Below are 20,392 nucleotides of genomic sequence, written 5' to 3'. Positions count from 1 at the left end.
ATTAACGGAGAGATAATTCCATCAGAAAATCAACAAGGAAGTAGTGACTTTGAATGATAGAGTACACCAGATGGAATTAACCGATATATTTTAGATATTCCATCCTAAAAGAACACAATACACATTCTTTTCATGTGCACATGGAACATTCCCACACTCAATAAAATATTAGGTCATAAAACAAGCCAAAACAAAATCAAACCGATCGACGTCATACCATGTGCCTTTTCAGACCACAATGCTATGAAGGTAGAAGACTACAACAAGAAAAAAAAATCTGGAAAAGGCACAAAAACATGGAAGTTAAATAACATGCTACTAAACAATCAATGGCTCAACCAAGAAATCGAAGACAAAATCCAAAATGACACGGAAACAAATGAAAATGAAAACACAGCAATCCAACCTTCTGTAAAGCAGGAAAACTGGTTCTAACAGGAAAGTGTATAGCAATACAGGTCTGCCTCAAGAAAAAAAAAAAAAACAAAACCCTGAAGCAAACTCCATGACCTTATAACTATAAAAGCCAGAAAAAGGACAACAAACAAACCCACCAAACAGCAGAATAAACAAAGAATTAAAATCAGAGGAGAAATAAATGATATAAAGATTAAAACTATGCACCCCATGGACCAAAAAAGGATGAGGCAGTAAGTGAAATCCTACCACACCGAGAGAGGGCAGGGTGATGGTGTGAAACATTCCAAAACCAAGCTGGAATGGGGCGAGGCGAGAACAACCTCCAGTGCACGGAGACAAGCCTGATAAAATGAACGCAATCCCTCCCAGATGGAGGGCGGTGTCCACGCATGAACATCCTCCCGCACCAAGTGGGAGTGCAAACATGACCTACTTCGTCCGATAGCCCTAACCCTAACACTAACCCAATCCCAACACTTAAACATAACGGTTAACCCTAACCATAGCCCTAATACTAAAACCTGCACGTATGCCTAGGTCTAAACCCAACCCTAACCCTACCAAACCGTAAGAGTAACATAACCCGAACTAACCCTAACCCTCCTACCCTAATGCTAAAACTATAATCCTAAAACCCTAACCCTAATGCTCTAACCCTACCTGCTAACCCTAAAATTATTAAACCAAAAACTAACACTAACCCTAACCATAAAATTCTAACACTAACCCTGACGCTAACCCCTAATACAATCCTCTAAACCATAACCTGAACCAAACTCCTAGACCTAGACCTCACCTTATCCCTAAGCCTAACGTAAACCTTAACACTAACGCTAACAGCTAACCCTAACCCTACCATCTAACCATAACCCTAACTCTCAAACCCAAACCATAACCCTAAACCTTAGCCTAATCCAAGTCCAAAGCTAACGCCTAAACCTAACTCTAACTCCAAACCCTAACCCCTAACATAACCCTAAACACTAACCATAACCCTAAACCCAACCCTAATGCATAAACCTAATTCTAGCCCCTAACACCAACCCTAACCGTAACCCTAACCCCTAACACCAAACCCAATCCCAAACCCTAACCCAACACACACAACACACAGGAATGGCGTCACCTCAGCACTGATGAAGTCCCTGGACAGAACATTAACCCTAGTTAAGGATCTCTCTGGATGGGGACCCAATTCCTATCTCTGAGAACACCACAAACAACGGGCCCAAAGCGGTGCAGACTTACTTGGCATGGAACATCAAACATCATCACGACATTTCCAATGCCCGCACGATGCTGCACAAGGCGGTTGATGAGGCCCAACTGAAGATGGCACACACAGCTGGCCCTGGCTCACAAAGACTAAGCCTGAACACCCCGCTCCAATGAGGCCTACACTCAATCCTCTGGGAAGACCACTACCCTGCAAGAGTTTCAGCACTTAGAGCTTCCTGGGACCTAACCCTAACCTTAACTGTGACACTCACATACCGTTCAAACTAAATCTCACCCCAACTCAAACGTAACCCTACACAAGACCCGCACCCGCGCATGGACCCTCATTCAGCCACCCAGGGTGATCACGGCAATGGTGTTGCTTCGGCCCTGGCAATGTCACTGGACCGAAACAACCTTGGCTAAAGTTTTCTCCTAATGGGGACCCAATTCCTAAGTCTGAGGACATGACGGACATGGGCCCCAGAAGCAGAGGAGGATTACTCAGCATGGAACCTGGAATATCACAATGTCATTTCCAAAGACCAGAAGGAGCTCCCCAGGGGACTTCTTGAGGTCTAACCAAGGAGTGGCCCTGGCACCCAAAACTCAGCCTGACTGGGACCCTCCTTAGACCCCTCTACTCAGCCCTGTGGGGGGACAACTGCCCTACTGGGGGTATAGTGCCACGAGCCTCTTGTGACCAAGCCTAATCTCAACGGTGACCCACAGTATATACATGAACCTGAACCTCACCTCATCTTTAACACTCACCCTAAACCTGACTCGCACCATGCATGTGCCCACACATCATCGATACAGGGAGATCACAGGACTGGTGTCACTTCAGCCCTGGAGATTTCCCTGGCCCAAACACTAACCGTAGCTAAGGCTTTCTCCACATGGGGATCGAATTCCACTGTCTGTCAAAGCATGCAAATAGGTTGAGAACCGGTACAGGATAATTCTGTGTGAAATGTAGAACATCACCATGTCATTTCCAAAGCACCACTTCCGATGCACAGGAGGATTCCTGAGGTCTACCGAAGAGTGCGGATATAGATGTCTGGCGGATATAGATGTCCGACTAATGCTGACCGGCACCCTCCCTTCTGCACTCCAGTCATCCCTTCGGGGAGACAACTGCACTGCTGTAGGTTCAGGATCTGGAACCTCCTGGGAAATAATCTTAACCCTAAACAGAACTGTAAACCTAAACCTAAACCTAAACCTAACACGATCTCTCACGCTAACTCTACACCACACCCACACACGCCCATGTGCCCCATTTCAGCCCTCCATGGAATTCACGAGAATGCTGTCGCTTCTGCCCTGGAGACGTCCCTGGACTGAACCCAAACTCTAGCTAAGGCTCTCTCCCCATGGGACCCAATGCCAAAGTCTGCAAACAGCACCCACAGAGGTTGAATAATCGGTGCAGAAATACTCAGCATGGAACAGGGAAGATAAACATGTCATTATGAAAGCGCGACTGCAGCTACAACAGAGGAATTCTGAGCCCTACCCAAAGAGCGTTGCATACACTTGCCTAGATTTTGAACACAAGACAAATCCTAACTGGAAACCGCCCTTGTGTACTCCACTCAGCCCATCAGGGAGAAAAATGCCCTGCAGTGGGGTCAGTGCCAGGAGTCTCCTGGGACCTAACCCTAACCCTAACCTTAACGCTAACCATTAACCTCACCCTACACCTAACCCTATCTCTAACACTAACCCTAAACTTGACCCGAACCCACACGTGGGCCCTCAATTCAACCCTAGAGGGAGATCACGAAACTGGAGTCGCTTCGGCACTGGCTATTTCCCTGAACCGAACGCTAACCCTACCTAAGGATCTCTCCCCATGGGCACCCAATTCCAAATCTAACAACAACATGAACAGGGGCTCAAGAATCAGGGCACAAATACGCAGCATGGAACATGGAACTTCACCATGTCATTTCCAAATCACAACTGCAGCTGCACGAGAGAATACCTGAGGCCTACCCAAAGGGTGGCCCATATATTTGTCTGGCCTTGGAACCCAAAGACTAATCCTGACGGGCACACTCCCTTGGGACCTCCACTCAACCCTTCGGGGACACAGCTGCTTTACACTGGGGTCAGTGCAAGAAACCTCCTGGGACCTAACCCTAACCCTAACCCTAAACCCTATCCCTCACCCTGACCCTGACCCTGACCCTGACCCTAAACCCTAACCCTAACCCTAACCCTAACCCACATGTTCCTTGTGCACTTGAAAAGAGTGTGTATTCTGCTGCTTCAGGATGAAATGTTCTGAATATATCTGTTAAGTCTATCTGGTCCAGTGTGTCATTCAAAGTCATTGTCCCCTTATTGATTTGCTGCTTTCACGATCTGTCCATCGCTGTGAGTCGGGTGTTGGAGTCCCATACTATTATGGTATATTATTAATAAGTTTATTTATGTTTGTGATTAATTGACTTATATATTTGGGTGTTGCATTTTAGGGGCATAAATATTTTCAATTCTTCTTGGTAGATAGACCCCTGAATTATGATATAATGCCCTTCTTCATCTCTTGTTACAGTCTTTATTTTAAACTCTAATTTATCTGATATAAGTATGGCTAATCCAGCTTTCCTTTTTAAATTTTTTTAATGTTTATTTATTTTTGAGAGAAACAGAGTGCAAGCATGGGAGGGGCAGAGAAAGAGGAAGACACAGAATCTGAAGCAGGCTCCAGGCTCTGAGCTGTCAGCAGACAGCCTGATGCAGGATTCAAACCCACAAACCAGGAGATCAAGACCTGAGCTGAAGTCAGACACTTAACCGACTGAGCCTCCCAAGCACCTCACTCCAGCTTTCTTTTGATGACCATTAGCATGATAGATGGTTCTCCATCCCCTTACTTTCAATTCCAAGGTGTCTTTAAGTCTAAAATGAGTCACTTGTAAGCAGCATATAGATGGGTCTTGTTTTCTTATTCATTCTGATACCCTATGTCTTTTGATTGAAGCATTTAGTCCATTTACTGAAATATATGAATTTAGTGCCATTGTGTTGCCTGTAGAGATGGTGTTTCTGGTGATGTTCTCTAGTCCCTTCTAGTCTTCGTTGGCTTTGGTCTTTTTATTTTGTTTTGTCTTTTCTCCACTCAAAGAGCCGCCCCTTAAAATTTCTTGCAGGGCTGATTTAGTGGTCACGAACTCCTTTAGTTTTTGTTTGTCTGGGAAACTCTGTATCTCTCCTTCTATTTTTAATGACAGCCTTGCTGCATAAAGAATTTTTGACTGTATATTTATCCAATTTAGCATGTTGAATACATCCTGCCACTCCTTTCTGGCCTGCCAAATTTATGTGGATAGGTCTGCTGCAAACCTGATCTCTCTTCCCTTATAGGTTAAGGTTTTTTTTTTTTCCCTTGTTGCTTTCATAACCTTTCTTTGTGTATTTTGTGACTTTGACTATGATATGCCTTGGTGATGACTGTTTTTTTATTAATCTAATGGGAGTTCTCTCTGCTTCTTGGATATTCACGTCTGTGTCCTTCCCCAGATTAGGAAAGCTTTCTACTATAATTTGTTCACATAAAACTTCTCCTTTATCTCTCTCTTCATCTTCTGGGACTCCTATAATTCAGATGTTATTCTTTTTTATTAAGTCACTGAGTTCTCTAAGTCTTATATTGTGATCTTTTGCCTTTGTTTCCCTCTTTTTTCTGCTCCATTATTCTCCATAATTTTATCTTCTATATCACTGATTTGCTGCTCTGTCTCATCCATCCTTGCCATTGTGGCATGCATTAGAGATTGCATCTTGGTTATAGCATTTTTAATTTCAGCCTGACCAGATTTTATTTCTTTTATCTCCACAGAAAGGGATTCTCTAGTGTCTTTTATGCTTTTTTCAACCCCATCTTATTACTGCGGTTCTAAATTCTAGTTCAGACATCTTACTTATATCTGTTTTGATTAAGTCCCTGGCTGTCATTTCTTCCAGTTCTTTCTTTTGGGGTGAATTCCTTCATTTTGTCATTTTGGAGAAAGAAAAAACAATAAAATTAAAATTAAAAAATTAAGAACGAAAGAAAAATCAAATAAAGAAAGATAGATGCTAGGTGTGTTTTGGTCTCCTTGTTGAAAGAAGCTTGATAGAATAGAGAAAGGGGGAAAGGTAAGAAAAAATATATAAAAATTATTAAAAATTACATAATAGAATAGAATGAAATAAAGAAAATGAAATAGAATAAAATTTTAAAAATAAAAAAATAAAGTAAAAAAAATAAATTTTTCTCTTTCTGTGTCCAAGAAAAGGAAAGAGAAAGGAAAGAAAGAAAAAAGAAAACAATTTAAGCAAAAACAGAAAAAAAGAAAACGAACAAATCAATGAACAAGCAAACAGAGTGAAACCCAAATGAAGTTACATCCAGTTTACCCTAGAACTGAAACTATGAAGCAGTCTCTAGTCCGTGCATTAAGCAGGTGGAGTGACTGGTGCTGGTCTTCTGTGGGATGTGCTTGGAGGGTGAGTTTGGTGGCGCTTGGTGTAATGGCTCTGTTCTCCATTAGGTGGTGCTGCTTAGCTTACTAGGGTGGATGAGTGTGTATGTGTGCTTGCGCTGCTCAGGAGAGGTGGAAATGGCTTCACCCAGCTCCTCAGTCTCTGGTGCAGGAGCTTTGGGCTCTCACCGACCCACAATCAAGCACCCTTCCTTTGTTCCAGGCCTCTGTCCACTCCCTGCCTCTACCCTCTCCGTGTCCAAGCTGTCTGCCTGCCAGATGAGCACCTCCCTCCAGAGCCTTATCTCAGACAGGGTTGTGTTTCAAAACCCCACACTTCAGAGACCCCTGAGGCTTGGACCTGCACCAACTCTCCAGGGGAAGGTCTCACTGAGGAATGGCTGGGTGCCAGCTTGCCCCAGAAAACACTTGTGGGATGGCACAGTGGCAGAGGTTCAGAGATTATGGCAAATCACAACACACAGCTGGTGCCAGGTTTCCCCACACTCTGGCATCTTTGTTCCAGTACCAGCAAATGTGGCTGCTGTGGAGTTATTTCTAGAGAGTGTGTAAGTCCTAAAGGGTGAATGAGATAATTGCTGAAATATCAGTAATATTCTGGTCTCAAGGTTGCAAATGATAGCATTATGAGGACAGAACCCCATGATCCCCCAAAGGACAGTTGAGATATAACACCTGCTATAACTCCCTGAGAACCCTTAAAACCACACACACTCTGTTCATACCTTCAGGTAGCCACCAGACCTATGTCTGGCTACTATCTAAAGATCCTTTGTACTCTCTTTCCTTGCTTTGATATTCTTTGATACTTCTATCTAAATAAAGGCTATGTGCAGTCTGATGCTGCTGCTGTTTTGCTGGCAGAGGCAGCCCTGCATGTCCACTCAGCCTAACGTCTGAGAACTTTTTCTTCAGTGCGCAGCAACAGGCTGCTCTCCAGAGTCTGCTGGGACCTTTGCCTGTGGAAAAGCCTTATGGTCTGTACCAAATGCAGTCCACGCAGGGGAACCACTTCTCCCTGCGTGGCACACAGACCCCTCAGACCACACTGCCTGCTCCTGGGGATTCGCCCTACTTCCTCACCAGAGCACTGCTAGGCACTGAGCTCTGAAACTTCAGACTCTACGCTCCACTGTTTATAGAATCCTGATGGTATTGAAACCCTTTCCTTTTCCCCATCAATGGTTTCGGGGAACAGATTTCTTGTTCAGTCCCCTAATAGTGTTTTCACTCTTTCTTTCTCTTTCTCTCCAGCAATTTTCAGGGGGAGTGCTTTTCTTGCATGATCCCAATGTGCCACACTGTCTCCCTTTCTCTTTCTCTCTCTGTCCTCTCTCCATGAAAATGGTTCCCTACCCTCCATGGTTTTTCTCTCCTCCAGGTCACCTCTCCACACCATGTACCTACTGAGTTTTGTGGCTCAAGTTATGCAGATTGTTGTGTTAATCCTCAGATCAATTTCCTAGGTGTTCAAAATGGCTTGGTGCAGATCTAGCTGTGTTTCAGGGATGAGACAAGCTCAAGCTCAGGGTCTCCATGCTGCTCCACCATCTTCCTTCTCACCCCTGGTGATGAATTTTAACACACAACACCAAACACTGATCCACAAACAAACAAGTGATAATGTGAGGTTTATAAAATTAAAACTTGTACTCTGTGAAAGACCTTGGTAAGAGAACCAATGATGTTCAATGATGTTCTGATGTCTCAGAAATGCAAAGATTCGGGGCGCCTGGGTGGCTCACCCGGTTGAGCATCTGGCTTCGGCTCAAGTCATGATCTCGAGCCCACATTGGATTCTGTGCAGACAGCTCGGAGCCTGCAGCCTGCTTCCAATTCTGTGTCTCCTTTTCTTTATGCCCCTTCCCCATTCACGTTCTGTCTCTCTCTGTCTCTCTCCCTCTCTCCCAAAAATAAACTTTTTTTTTTTTTTTTAAAGAAAAGAAATGGAAAGATTCAACAGGCTGAAGAGACCTGGGAGTTGTCCAGCTACTGAAAAATATTCTAAGTGAGACCTAAGAGCAGACATGGACTCTTCAAATTACAGTCAAATGTGTCTGTTTTCTCTAAGAAGTGATAGGAAGCTCAGAGAAATGTCAATAGAGTTAGATAAATGGGCCTGAGGTATAGTAAGCCTTCAGGACAATGTCCAAATCACACTGCAGAATTGGCCTTCAAACTATACAGAAAGTTGGTGTTACCCCCAAATCCCTACCAATGGCATTGTTCAGAGATGACAATGGGCAAGCTGTCCACACTGCTGTCAGTCATAAATGAGGGGAAACTGCTATCTTATGGCAGAATTTACTAACATTGACAAAATAGTTTTGTTTCTTATTAGGACTTTATATTGTTTAAATTTACACTAGAAATTCACTTGGGAGATTAAGAGATTAATGAATACTCTCCCACTAAAAGTTAAGGTAAATGTATTTTAAACTTAGCAGGATCTGCCATTGACAATTTGGCTTTTCATCTTTTTTTGATGTAATAAGAAAAATTTCAAATATAGTGAAGAGAATGGTGTAGTGAATACCATAAAACACATTATCTAGACTGAATTATTAATAATTAGCCATATTTGCTTCACATTTTTTATTGTAAAATATTTTCTTGTATTATAAAACCTTATAAATTACAAACATAACAACACTGCACACCTAAATATCTCAGTATGCACTTCCAAAAATACTAGCACAATTTTCCACAGAACTGCAATACTGATGAAGTTTTGGGGTGATGGTGGGGTGGTCCGGAGCCAATGGCCAAAAAAGAATTCTTGATAACATCTTTGGTTCAAAAAGGCGATTTTGTTAAGGCACAGGAGCAGGACCTGTGTGCAGGAAAAGCTGCACCAGGGTTGTGGCAGGGTAACTGATTATATACCCTCAGGGTGGGGGCGGGGGTGGGGGGGAGTTAGGGATAGAGTAAGTCTTAACATATTTTGAAAGCAGGTTTCCAGGACTTTGAGGGGCTAGCTGTTGCTAGGAAAACACCATGTATTACCTTTTAGTAAAACCTCAATCATGAGACCCTTCAGATGTATATCAAGGGCCATAAGCTTGGAGTATGATTGCAGTATGTATCTTGGGAGAGTTGGGCTAAAGGAAGTTTCCAAAGGAATTTTTATATGTTAAAGTAGACTTACGGGATCCTCAAGGTTGGGATAATGTTAAGCTAAGATTCTCTTTTGCCCCTAGCAAAGTGCCATCATCAAGACAGCCAAGCTTCAAGGACTTGTCAGTGGGCTATAGGCAGTAAGAGAATTTAATTTTTCACTTGCCTTTGTTCCCCACATCACCATGGCAAGCACTTAAACCCCTTTCCTCTGTTCTTGGGTAGCCAGGAGTGTCCGAGGAATACCCCACCTGGGGGGGAGAGGTGGTGCTGTTAGCCTGGACTTTGCCCTCAGCTTGCCCCACGCTCTCTCATCACCAGTATTGAACCTAATAAAACCAATAACTCTCACATATCATCAATGTTCAGTTAGGAGGGATTTTCTAAAAACCAATTAACATTACCATGCATACTGAAGACATAACCAGGAGAAATGATATTTGTAAATCTAAGAATCTAGTATAATTTCCCTTTGAGAAACAACAAAATAAATAGCTCCCTTGTACACTGAAGAGGAATAGAGGGGTTTGGGGGGGGGGGGTTGTTTGTTTGTTTGCATAAAATCATCAGGGAATGAGAAATGTAAATCTAAAATTATGCATAAAGACCTTCCCTGTAGCTGCGTGGAGAAATATGTCCAAACGTTCCAATATGACTGTTTCAATAGAAATGTGTAAGAATTACCGAAACGGAGACATTACATTTCTGCTTTCTCATCAGTGCAGACCACTATGTGAAGTATCCAATCACTTTGGAAAGAATCAGAGAGATTGCCACCCCCCACCCCTCCCTGCCCCAAAGGCTGTGACCTTTCTGGTTTTTGAGGAAAGCTCTGGCCAACACAACTCTCTCCTCTGTTCTCACAGCTATGATACTTGGGGTCTTTGTGAGGCACTGAGAAACCCCCATAGTGAAGTTCATCAACAAACCCTCAGCTACATCCTGCTCACCTCCTTCACCCTGTGCTTCCTCTGCTCCTTACTCTTCATTGGTCCCCAACACAGCCACCTGCATCCTGTGGCAATCCACATTTAGGGTGTGCTTACTGTAGGTCTTTCCATGGTTTTGGCCAAAACCATCACTGTGGTCTTGGCTTTCAGGTTCACACCTGGGATAAAAGTGAGTGTTGATTAGTGTCATGGGGCATCTAATTCTGGCACTTCCATCTGCTACCTGATCCAAGTGAGTCTGTAATCTGGCTAGGAAGGTCTCCCAGCTTCATTGACACAGATACTCTGAGCCTAGATATGGAATCAATTATAAAATTCTTCAAATCTTCCCTTACCAGGTGTGCAGTGATCTCATTTTACATTCCACTTCTTGAACCATGTTTCTATCACTAGGTTTTCACTTTCTCTGCTTTCCTCAATTACAAAAGTCTTTCCCACACTCCAATCTTTAACAGGTCTTTCTACATTTCCCCTAGCATTTCTAAAGGTTAGTTTACAGCTTTTTGTCTTCTACTCCTCTGGAATTTATTATTGAGAATTGTAAGGAACTGGCATTTCTTTCCAAGGAAAACAACAGGGAGAAGGTCTGAGTGTGACCTGTTTCTGAAGCTCCCCATGTAGGGGGTCCACATTACCAGAAGTGAGGGGACAACTGAGCCCAGGACTGGAAGGGCAGGACTGGAGGGGGTTTCAGGCCGGTGGGCCCAGCTTTTAGTGAGTCCCACAGGGACACATCAAGTGGGCAAAGTAGGCTGGGGGCTTCCTGGGAGTCCCAGGATACCTGGGGTATGTGCAGTTGCAAGTGTGCATTAAAGGGACCTCCAAAACCTCAGGGGTTGGGGTGTATCCTGTCCAGGCACCCAGTAGGTAGGTGATACACCTCCATTTTTTCAGGAGACAATGGGACTCAAATAAGGAGGAGGGTTCGCCTCTGCTGGAAAGAATATAGTCTTTGGAACAAGCCGTCAGGCACTAAGCATGTGCTGATAAAAGTTTGTAAAACAAATGATCATCATCCAGTGGTATTTATTTGTATCAGACATGTGAGTGCAGCTGCAAAGGCCACTGGGAAAAGCCAAACATGGGCTGCAGAGCCTCGGAGCTGGTATTGAGACCCCCACCCTACACACCAGGGCCTGCTGCATAGACCAGAACACTGACACCCGAGAGCAGTGCAGGTTAAGCTCCAGTTAACCTCACCCAGCACTACCTACAACCACCCCACTTATAGATGGATGAACTGAGGCCAGGCTAAAGAGTGTGACTTAGCTGTGGTTGCCCAACATGCAAGCCATGGATGAAACACTACCAAGAACATAGCTGGGTATAAGCCGAAGGAGGAGCACCCTGAGTAGAAAAATGACCTAAGAGGGAAGCAGGATTGATGGCCCAGTCAGAGGCCACATAGTGCCCTCCCATCTCTGGTCTTCAGATGTTTCCTGTTTCCCAGTCCCCTTGCACTATATTTCCCCAGAGTCTAAGACCTGCTACGAGTAAGTGGACTTTTTGTGAACATCCTATCAGGATTGAAGCCATTAAGGCAGGATTGAGTTGGTTATCGCAGGAGCAGACAAGAAGCCGGCAAGGAGGGAACAAGAAAAGGGAGCCACATCAGAGAGACAAGTCAGAAGCCTAAATGTGTGCAGGCCCTAAGTGGGGCCTCATCCACCAGCTTTCACACTGTTTTCTGGGTACAATAAAGTCACTAGGTCAGAAAAATAGGACCCAATACATATGATCACTGGCTACAATGAACACACAAGAGGTAAGAGTGATATATGGGACACTAACACCTGGAGGTTCACAGAGCAGTCAGGGGAAGAGCTGGGGCCAGGACTAGAATGTCTAGCAGTAAAGAGAGAAAGCACAAAAGGTTAGAAATTTAGTTTGAAGACAGAACTCATATACCAGCTGAAGTACAGAACACATGTATGGGAGAAGGAAAGCAAGAAAGGATGACATAGGTTTTTGGCCTAATCAACTAGGTGGGCAGTAGGGCCATTGACTCAAAAGCAAAAGACAAAGGGAGATGTAGGGTCCAATAAATGTTTTGGATATGTCAAGTTTGAAATGCCCACAAAACATCTAAGTAGAAATGCTGAATAGGCAGTTGGGCTCCTGGTATCTATCCAGTTTGGGATGCAAGCTTGGGAGACACCAGCAAAGACAGCATCACAGCCACTGAGGATTAAGTCACCCAATTTGATGCAGAAGTACTGGGACTATCATTTAGAGTAGCCAAACGTTGCAGAGGTCATCTACTGAAGCTCAACCCAGGTCTTCGGCCAGGATTGTTAGGGCAAGAAGCTCTCTTGTCCTAAGAACAAATCTGCCCTTCTGGGAGCTACACTGGCTCCCTGAGGATGACACATGCTCAGAAATGAAAGCAATACAAAGGACCACGCACTGTGGTGAGCCTGGAGCCAGAAGTGCCAGGCACCTGCCTCATCTGTATTCACCTAACACAGATAATTAGCACACAAATTCACTAATCCATTTGTACAGAAAATAGTTTTCTTACTACAATGTGATATTACAGCATAAAGCACTACATCATTTGACAGGACGTTCTTTTATAGGTGAGCACCACTGAACAATTATATAGGTTCCTCCATTGTCCTTATTACAAACAGCTGCTTAATGTCAGGCTAAAGATTAAGTAAAACATTCTTTCAACGACATGCTGAACACTCACTTCAGTTTATTGTAGAAGCTTTTCTGAATGGAGCTCCTTCTTCTGGCAGGAAGCACATTTCATTTGAAAACCTACAAATGGGTCTTGTGCTTATCTGAAATTTGCTCAATATGCTGGTCTCACATCTGTCCAACAGCCATGGCACCAGATCCACGGACCATGGACAAAACCACATCTGTCCAACAGTGCATTCCCAGAAAGGCTCTGCACTCAACAGAAACCCCCATGCTCCCCAGGGAGGGGAACTGTTCCAGGATGGAGGACAGGCTAAAAGAAATTGAACCTGAACTCTTCATCAGGAGTGTCCAGGGTGGCCTTGGCTACCCCTGCTTGGCGAGTCCTGCAGACCCTTCCGCTCTTCCTTCTGGTGGCCTCAGCTACAGGCTGCACCTGGGCTGTGCGGGCTGCTGTGGGAGAGAGGACAGAGTATCAGAACAGAGTAAAAGCAGCTAACATTACCTGTGCTTTAAGACAAATCAACTGATTCACTTCTCAAAGTCTTAGGGTAGGTATTATCATCACACTCCACTTAGAATCACTGAGACATTCAGTGCTAACTCTGCTGCTCTGTGTCCCAGGTCCAAGCCTGACATCTGTGTTCCAGAGAGGACCCAGCTCTCTCTCCATGTTTTCCCAGGCCTCCCTGAGTCCATCTCCTCTCTCCACCCCTGCCAGCCCTGTTACTCTAGCTTTCTTCCAGTCACTCCCTAGGTTTTTCCTCCCTACCCCCTGAAATCAACCAGTTTCCAGCTCCTCACCAGTCCTGAGAACCCGAAGGGCCTCTCGCCGCTCGGCTTCCATCTGAGCCCTGTAGTCCCCAAACAAGGAGCGCATCAGCTGCCTCTTCCGGGGCAAGGGGGTTCTTTCGCTACGCAGGGTTCGGATTGCCCCAAGAGCCTGCTCTTCTACGGATTATAAATAAATAAATAAATAAATAAATAAATAAATAAATAAATAAATAAATAAATAAATAATAACTAGGAATCTCCTCTATTCTGACCGCCTATCATCCTACAGGAAAGACAACAATTCCATCCCCTGGCACCACCTGAAGGCCACAGCTTTATCATGGTTCACCTCCCCCCAATTCTACAGAAAGACCCTCACTCTGTTTCTGACTGGGTCTCTGCATCTTGAGGCCCAGTTCCAGTTGCTCCACGCACCACGCCAGTTCCCGGACCAGCTGCTCTGCCTGTGATGAAACGGGGAGAGTGGCTGTGAGACCACACCAGGACAGCGTGGGCTCTAGCCCCATCCCACAGGCACCCCTCCCTCCCACCCTCCGTCCCCATCCCATCCCATCCCACCCCATCCCATCCCGGCCTTAACTCAGAAAAACCGAGACTACACACACCCGCCAGCACACTCACACCCGGGATGCAGCGCTGAATTCCACCCGCCCCGACAGAGGCCCGCCCTTGCCTGAGCCTCCGCGCTTAGGGGCGCTTCCTCTGAGCAGGGCTTTTCTGAGACCTTCCCGCCTCCACTCGCCACAGAGGCTCCGTTCCGGGTTTTCTTCTTCTTTTGCTTTTTAGAGGCTGCGTCGCCTTCACCACGTTCGGGGTGCGCCCGGGCGGCGGCGTCACTGCGTGTGGAGTGCCCTAAGCAGAGACAAACTGGATGGGACCTTACGGCGGAAGGACCCGGGGAGCCGGGAAACGACCCGGGGAGCCGGGAAACGACCCAGGCAGCCGCGGGCTGCGGAGCGCGGGCAGTACCTGGGCCTGCGGCCACTGATGTCTCCCGAGCAGGATGTCCTAGGGCCTGGAGAAAGGGGGACAGCACAAGGGTCATGGGGGGCCGCCAACGGCCCAAGTCCCTGGGACCCCTGCGGTCTCACCGCGCAGCTCACCGCCATGCGCCGCAGTCGCCGCCGGAGACTACGTGGGGCCTGAGGTCCGAGGCCGAAATCCCCCCTGCGGAAACGCGTGTGCGGCGCAGAGTTCCGCTGGGCACAGACGGCGCGGTGGGCGGTGCCTTGGACGCACTGGGGGCGGGGGAGCGCGCGGCGCTTCGGCCGCAGGGAACCTAGGAAAGGTCGGAAGGGGAGCCTCTGGACGGCGCTCTCGTGGCACTTAACTACGTTGAAGGCACCACTCTGGGTGAAAGGACAACGCCTGAAGCAAGGGAATGCTCTCAAAGCTCACTTAGTGCGGAGAGAAAAACCATCGGGCAGAGAAGCGCCGTCAATAGCGGCCCGAAACAGGACGGCGAGCGGTCAGCAAAAACCTCCCAGGAGCAGCCTGTGCCTGGCCGGCGGGACTGTTCGAGTAGCCAAGAAGGAGGCCGGGGAGCTGGGGCCGTGTTGCTAGGCGGGCTCGGAGTTGTGCGAGATCTGGTCATAGACCCCGTAGGATAGCCCGCAGTCCACCTCTATTCTAAACGCAATGGGAAGCCATTGAGAGACCTTCATCCGAGGAGTGATGTGGTCTTACTCAGATGTGTATTTTAAAGATCACTCTGCTGTGTTGTGACGAAGGCCGGACGGGTTGGGGGCAGGTGAGCCTGGGGATGTGGAGGAGTTTCAGAAACTGAGAGGGGAAAGCCTGCGCACTTGCTGGTGGTCTGGATGTGAACACGGGAGCGGGGGGGGGGGGGGGGGGGGGGGGGAGGGGGGGGCCTGCAGAGGGAGGCCCATCCCACCCCACAGTCTACCTTGCCCTTCGCTTTCTGCCCAGGGCAGTCCTTCCACCTTATGGCACTAGAGACCCGGGTGCCTCCTCCCTGTCTGGGGTCACAGTCGTTAGCAGACCTCCACAACCAAGAGGAACTAGGAACTTCAGGAGAACAGGAGTCGTGAGTGTTGTCTTATGACTCCTGTCAGGGAAATCAGGGTAGAAAGCGTCGTTTCCTGACCCAGTGAATGGGAACTGCTGCCTGCCTGGGCTGAGAGGTGTCAAAGGGTAGGAGTTTGGTCATCACAGATATTTATTGCAGCATAACAAGTTGTCACAAAATTTAGCAGATTGTAAACAGTAAACATTATCTCATAGAGTTTCTGAGGATCAGGAATGCAGCAACAGCATAGCTGTGTGGTTCTAACTCAGGATTTCTCATGACCACTCTTGAAAGGAGGAATTTCAAAAACTTTTAGACATGTTTTTTAAACTACCACAGTCAGGATGTATCTCAGCCCTGGGAGACTGGAGGTTTTGGCGGTGAGTGGGTTCCAGATCCAAAGGGACTTTTTACTGCCTTGTTTGGCTGTGAATCAGCCTGTGGGATTTGGCCCAGAACTGCTTCTTCCAGAAAGCCTTCTCAGCCCAGACATCTGTGATTGAGCACAATCCTCACAGCAGACTGTCCTCTTCCACAGCCCTAGATGCAATCAGCCACCCAATCCTATCAGTTGATCTCCTAAATGGTCTCCCCCACCCCTGCCCCCGCCCCAGACCATCTCTGCCCTGAACAACCTCAATCCAGGCCTTGCTAATCTCTATACTTCCATTCCCTTTTTGTCTCTTCTGAAGCATCTTGTGGGAGTGAACTTTCTAAAACAAAAACTATATTACTCTCTTGCCTGGAAATCTTCCATTTCCTCCAGCATGAAGTCCAAGCTCCTTAGTTGACATGGACAGCTGTTTGCCTGACTTCCAGCCAGCACATGCCCTTCAAATCATACAAAGGCAACTTTTTCCAGACCTCACTCTGCTGTGGTCCCACTGAGCCCCCAGCCTTCTAAGCATCTTCTTACAGGCCCCTGCAACCCCTCTGTCCTGCACAGAGACTTCATTTTCCTTCCCTGGCATTACCAACACCTATTCAAACCCCCAAACCCCCAGAAGGCAGGTCCTTGAAGGACTTCAGAGAGGAAGGCCTAGAGGACCCAGCATTCCATGTCAATAAGTCTCCAAATCTCTCCACCACCTCCCACCTTGACACGGAAAGAGGATTCATAAAAGGAAGTGCAAGTTTTCAGCTACCTCTTCCTGACTTATCTACACCTCCACAACCACTCTAGCAACCGCTCCTAACATTTCACTCTCCATCACCATAGCTACTTCCTATCTCTTGAATAGATAAGTTCCACTGGTCTCCACCAAAACCATATTTCCTCTCTCTACTCCTCTAGCCTCTTTAGAAAATCTATTACAAATTTCATACCTGCAAATATCAATATTCATATGCAGTCAATTATCATCCAAGGTAGTCCTATAAAATATCTGAGAACGCTGAATTTGTGAATACTGAACCATTGCTCCTAGGGGAAATACAGTTGGGTTCCTGGGAACCTCCAGTCACAACATTTTCATCAATCGATTGATACATCACCTTGTATGTTTCTATTTAAAGTCACATTTAATATACATTAACACATATATTTAGTATATGTTGTTGATTTATTAACACTGAGGTCATGGTCATGGTATAACTAGTACCTGAATGAAGTATTTTCTCCATAAGGCACAGCACACCTTAGGAACACTAGACAACACTTCAGCACTATGCTTCAGGGCCATTTTAAACAGTAAAATCCCCTCCAAAAAGCACAAGAATACAAAAAGTGTACCATTGAATATACTATGAAAAGGACATTGATTTACAGTATGAGAGCAGAGTGTCACCTGTTCAGCCTAAGCTGGGAACACATGATTTTCATTACTCTGTGCATGTCCATGAATACCGTGAAAGTGTGAGTGTTGGTTTTGAGGGTTACAAGTAGATTTTAGCAACGAGGTGAATTTGCAAATATGGAATCAGAGTAATGAAGACTAACTATATATAAGCATATTTGAAGTTAAAAATCATAAAAATGCATCTACCTACCACCCAGTTGCAGAAACAGACATTACCAATCTTTCAGGACTCCTGTGTTCTTATGTAACATAAATATGTATCTCTAAACAACATTGTTTGCATGCTTTGAACTTTGCATACATTAAATCACCCTATATGTGTTCTTGAGCTTGTTTTTCTCAATAAGTTTGTGAGGGTTACACATGTTGCTGTGTACAGACAGCTGTAGTTCACTGTCTTCACTGATGATAATACTCCACCGAATAAGGAAACCCAACAATAAACATTTGAGCTTCTTACACTTTTTTGCTATTATAAACAATGCACTAGGAATATTCTTGTATGTATCCTGTGTTCAAGAATTTATTGGGGCACCTAGGTGGCTCAGTTGGTTAAGCATCCTACTTTAGCTCAGGTTGTGATCTCACGAGTTGTGGATCCGAGCCCCATATGGGACTCTCTGCTGTCAGCACAGAGTCTGCTTTGGATCCTCTGTCCCCCTCTCTTTCTGCACCTCCCTGCACATGCATGCTCTCTCTCCCTCTCTCTCTAAAATAAATTAATTTAAAAAAATAATTTAAAAAAAAATGAATTTCTCTAAGATATATCCAGGAGTGGAAAAAGTGAGTTGTAGGGTCTTTTCACTTCTGTTATAGTGTACTTTGATGAAAAGAAATTCTTATTTTTAACAGTGTTAAATGTATCAATCTTTTTGTTTTCCCCTTTTGTGTCTTAAGAACCTCTTGTTAAGCTGGGAACCTAGAGCTAACTTCCTCTTTTAAAAGTTTTATGGCTTTACCTTTCATATTCAAATTTTTAGTCTGGGGTGATTTTTGTGTCTTTTGTAAAGTAGAATTCAGTTTTATTTTTCAAATAGGGATAATCAGCTTTTCTACCCTCATTTGTGAATTCAGATCTGCAGCGTCCATCTGTTGTAGTTCATTTCCACATATGTGGGGTGTATTTGAGAGCTCTTCACTGTGTTCCATTAGACCTTTTGTACATCCCCACACTAATGCCACTATGCTTCACTGCCAATCTTTTTTTCTTTTAATGTTTCTTCTCGAGAGACAGACAGGCAGATCGTGAGTGGGGGAGGGGCCGAAAGAGAGGCAGACAGAATCGGAAGCAGGTTCCAGGCTCTGAGCTGTCAGCACAGAGCCCGACGTGGGGCTTGAACTCAGGGACCACAAAATCATGACTTGAGTCGAAGTCGGAGGCTTAACTGACTGAGCCACCCAGGAGCCCCTCACTACCAATCTTTATAGTAAGTCTGATCTAAATAAGGTAAACCCCACCTTTTCTTTTGCTTCAAAGGCACCTTGACTATTTGTTTTTCCATATAAATTTTTTAATTGGCTTGTCAGTTTCTACTAAAAACTCCTTTGGGATTTTGTTCAAATTAATTCTATAGAAGATTTTGTTGCAGATTGAATCTCTGTAGTAAACAGTCATGAATCTTACATGACTCTTGTATACCTCTCATTTATTTAAATCTTCTATAATATTTTTCAATAAAGTTTTACAACTTCCTCCCTAAAGACCTTTCACATTTGGGGGTAATTAATCCTGCATATGTTATTGTTTAGTTGCTATTAGGATTCAAAGTGGGACACAAATCATGTATATAATAAAAACAAAATTTGATTTTTGTTCCTGGTTCATGGCACAGAGCTCCTAAAACCCTTGGAATTTCCTAAGTGATAAAGATGATAGGAGCATCTTTTGTTCTAATGAAATGATTCTTGTGGGCCCCTAGAAAGCTTCAAGATGGGGGCTGGTCAGGGGCACCTGGGTGGCTCAGTCAGTTAAGTGTCTGACCTTGGCTCAGATCATGATCTCGCGGTTCTTGAGTTTGAGTCTCACACCAGGCGCTCTGGTGTCAGGACAGAGCCTGCTTCGGATCCTCTGTCTCCCTCTCTCTGTCCCTCCCCCCACTCACGTGCTCTCTCTCTCTCTCTCTCTCTCTCTCTCTCAAAAAGAAATAAACATTAAAAAAAAGATGGGAGCTGGTCAGCAGAAAAATAATAATAAGCTTATATTAGAGGCTTATACCTTTCAGCACCATCTCCCAACCTCCAGAGAGGAGAGAGGGGCTAGAGATTGAGCCAATCATCAATGACCACACTCATGCCTACATAATGAGACCTCAATGGAAACCCCTACAGGAGGGGATTTGAGGAGCTTCCAAGTTAGTGACCACATCCATGTGCTGGGAAGTGGTACACCCCAACTCCACACAGACAGAGCTTCTGCATTTGAGATCCTTTCAGACTTCCCTTCCATACCTCCTCATCTGGCTATTGATTTGTATCTTTTATAATAAATTGTAATCATGAGTTAGCATTTTCCTGGGTTCTGTAAGTCCTTCTAGCAAATTGTTGAGCTTGGGGGCGGGGGTTGTGGGAACTCCTGACTTCATAACTCAGTCACACAGAAGTGTGAGTATCCCTGGCACTTGATATTTGTGACTGGTATCTTTAGTGTGGGAAGTCTTGTGGGCTGAGCCCTTAGCCTGTGTGGTCTGCTCTACCTCTCGTAGTTAAGTGTCGAAATTTAGTTGAGTTATAGGAGTCTAGCTGGTATTGGAGAGGATACCACATAGTTGGTGTCAGGAGGGGAAAAAAAAACCCTCAATCCTTAGATTTTTTTTTTTTTTTTTTTGTCTGTCTGGTCTATCGGTTATTGAAAAAGGCATATAACACCCTTCCACTATGATGGTATGTGTATTGTTCTTTATGATTCTCTAA

The 20,392-nt window shown here is 45.2% G+C and overlaps 1 protein-coding gene across 3 annotated transcripts; it reads right to left on the bottom strand.

Moving 5' to 3' along the window:
- Window positions 1–9,442: 9,442 nt before the first annotated feature.
- On the bottom strand, window positions 9,443–14,941 carry CF2H8orf33 (chromosome F2 C8orf33 homolog). Of its 3 annotated transcripts, none has more exons than XR_006198463.1 (6): window positions 14,624–14,871; window positions 14,328–14,506; window positions 14,013–14,097; window positions 13,664–13,810; window positions 12,906–13,312; window positions 9,443–10,368 (listed from the first exon to the last, which is right to left on the bottom strand). XR_006198463.1 is itself a non-coding variant. In XM_042924142.1 (6 exons), exons 1-6 carry the CDS (start codon window positions 14,761–14,763, stop codon window positions 13,173–13,175), a joined length of 603 nt encoding a protein of 200 aa, XP_042780076.1. In that variant the 5' UTR covers window positions 14,764–14,941; the 3' UTR covers window positions 12,895–13,172. The 3 variants fall into 3 exon arrangements, 2 of the variants coding, with proteins under 2 accessions (XP_042780076.1, XP_042780075.1); XM_042924142.1 differs by lacking the exon at window positions 9,443–10,368 and having other exon boundaries at window positions 12,895–13,312; window positions 14,624–14,669; window positions 14,758–14,941; XM_042924141.1 differs by lacking the exon at window positions 9,443–10,368 and having other exon boundaries at window positions 12,895–13,312.
- Window positions 14,942–20,392: the final 5,451 nt, after the last annotated feature.

This window comes from Panthera leo, chromosome F2 (assembly GCF_018350215.1).
Source record: "Panthera leo isolate Ple1 chromosome F2, P.leo_Ple1_pat1.1, whole genome shotgun sequence".
NCBI classification, from domain to species: Eukaryota; Metazoa; Chordata; class Mammalia; order Carnivora; family Felidae; genus Panthera; species Panthera leo.
This window is presented reverse-complemented; position numbering and strand designations above follow the sequence as displayed.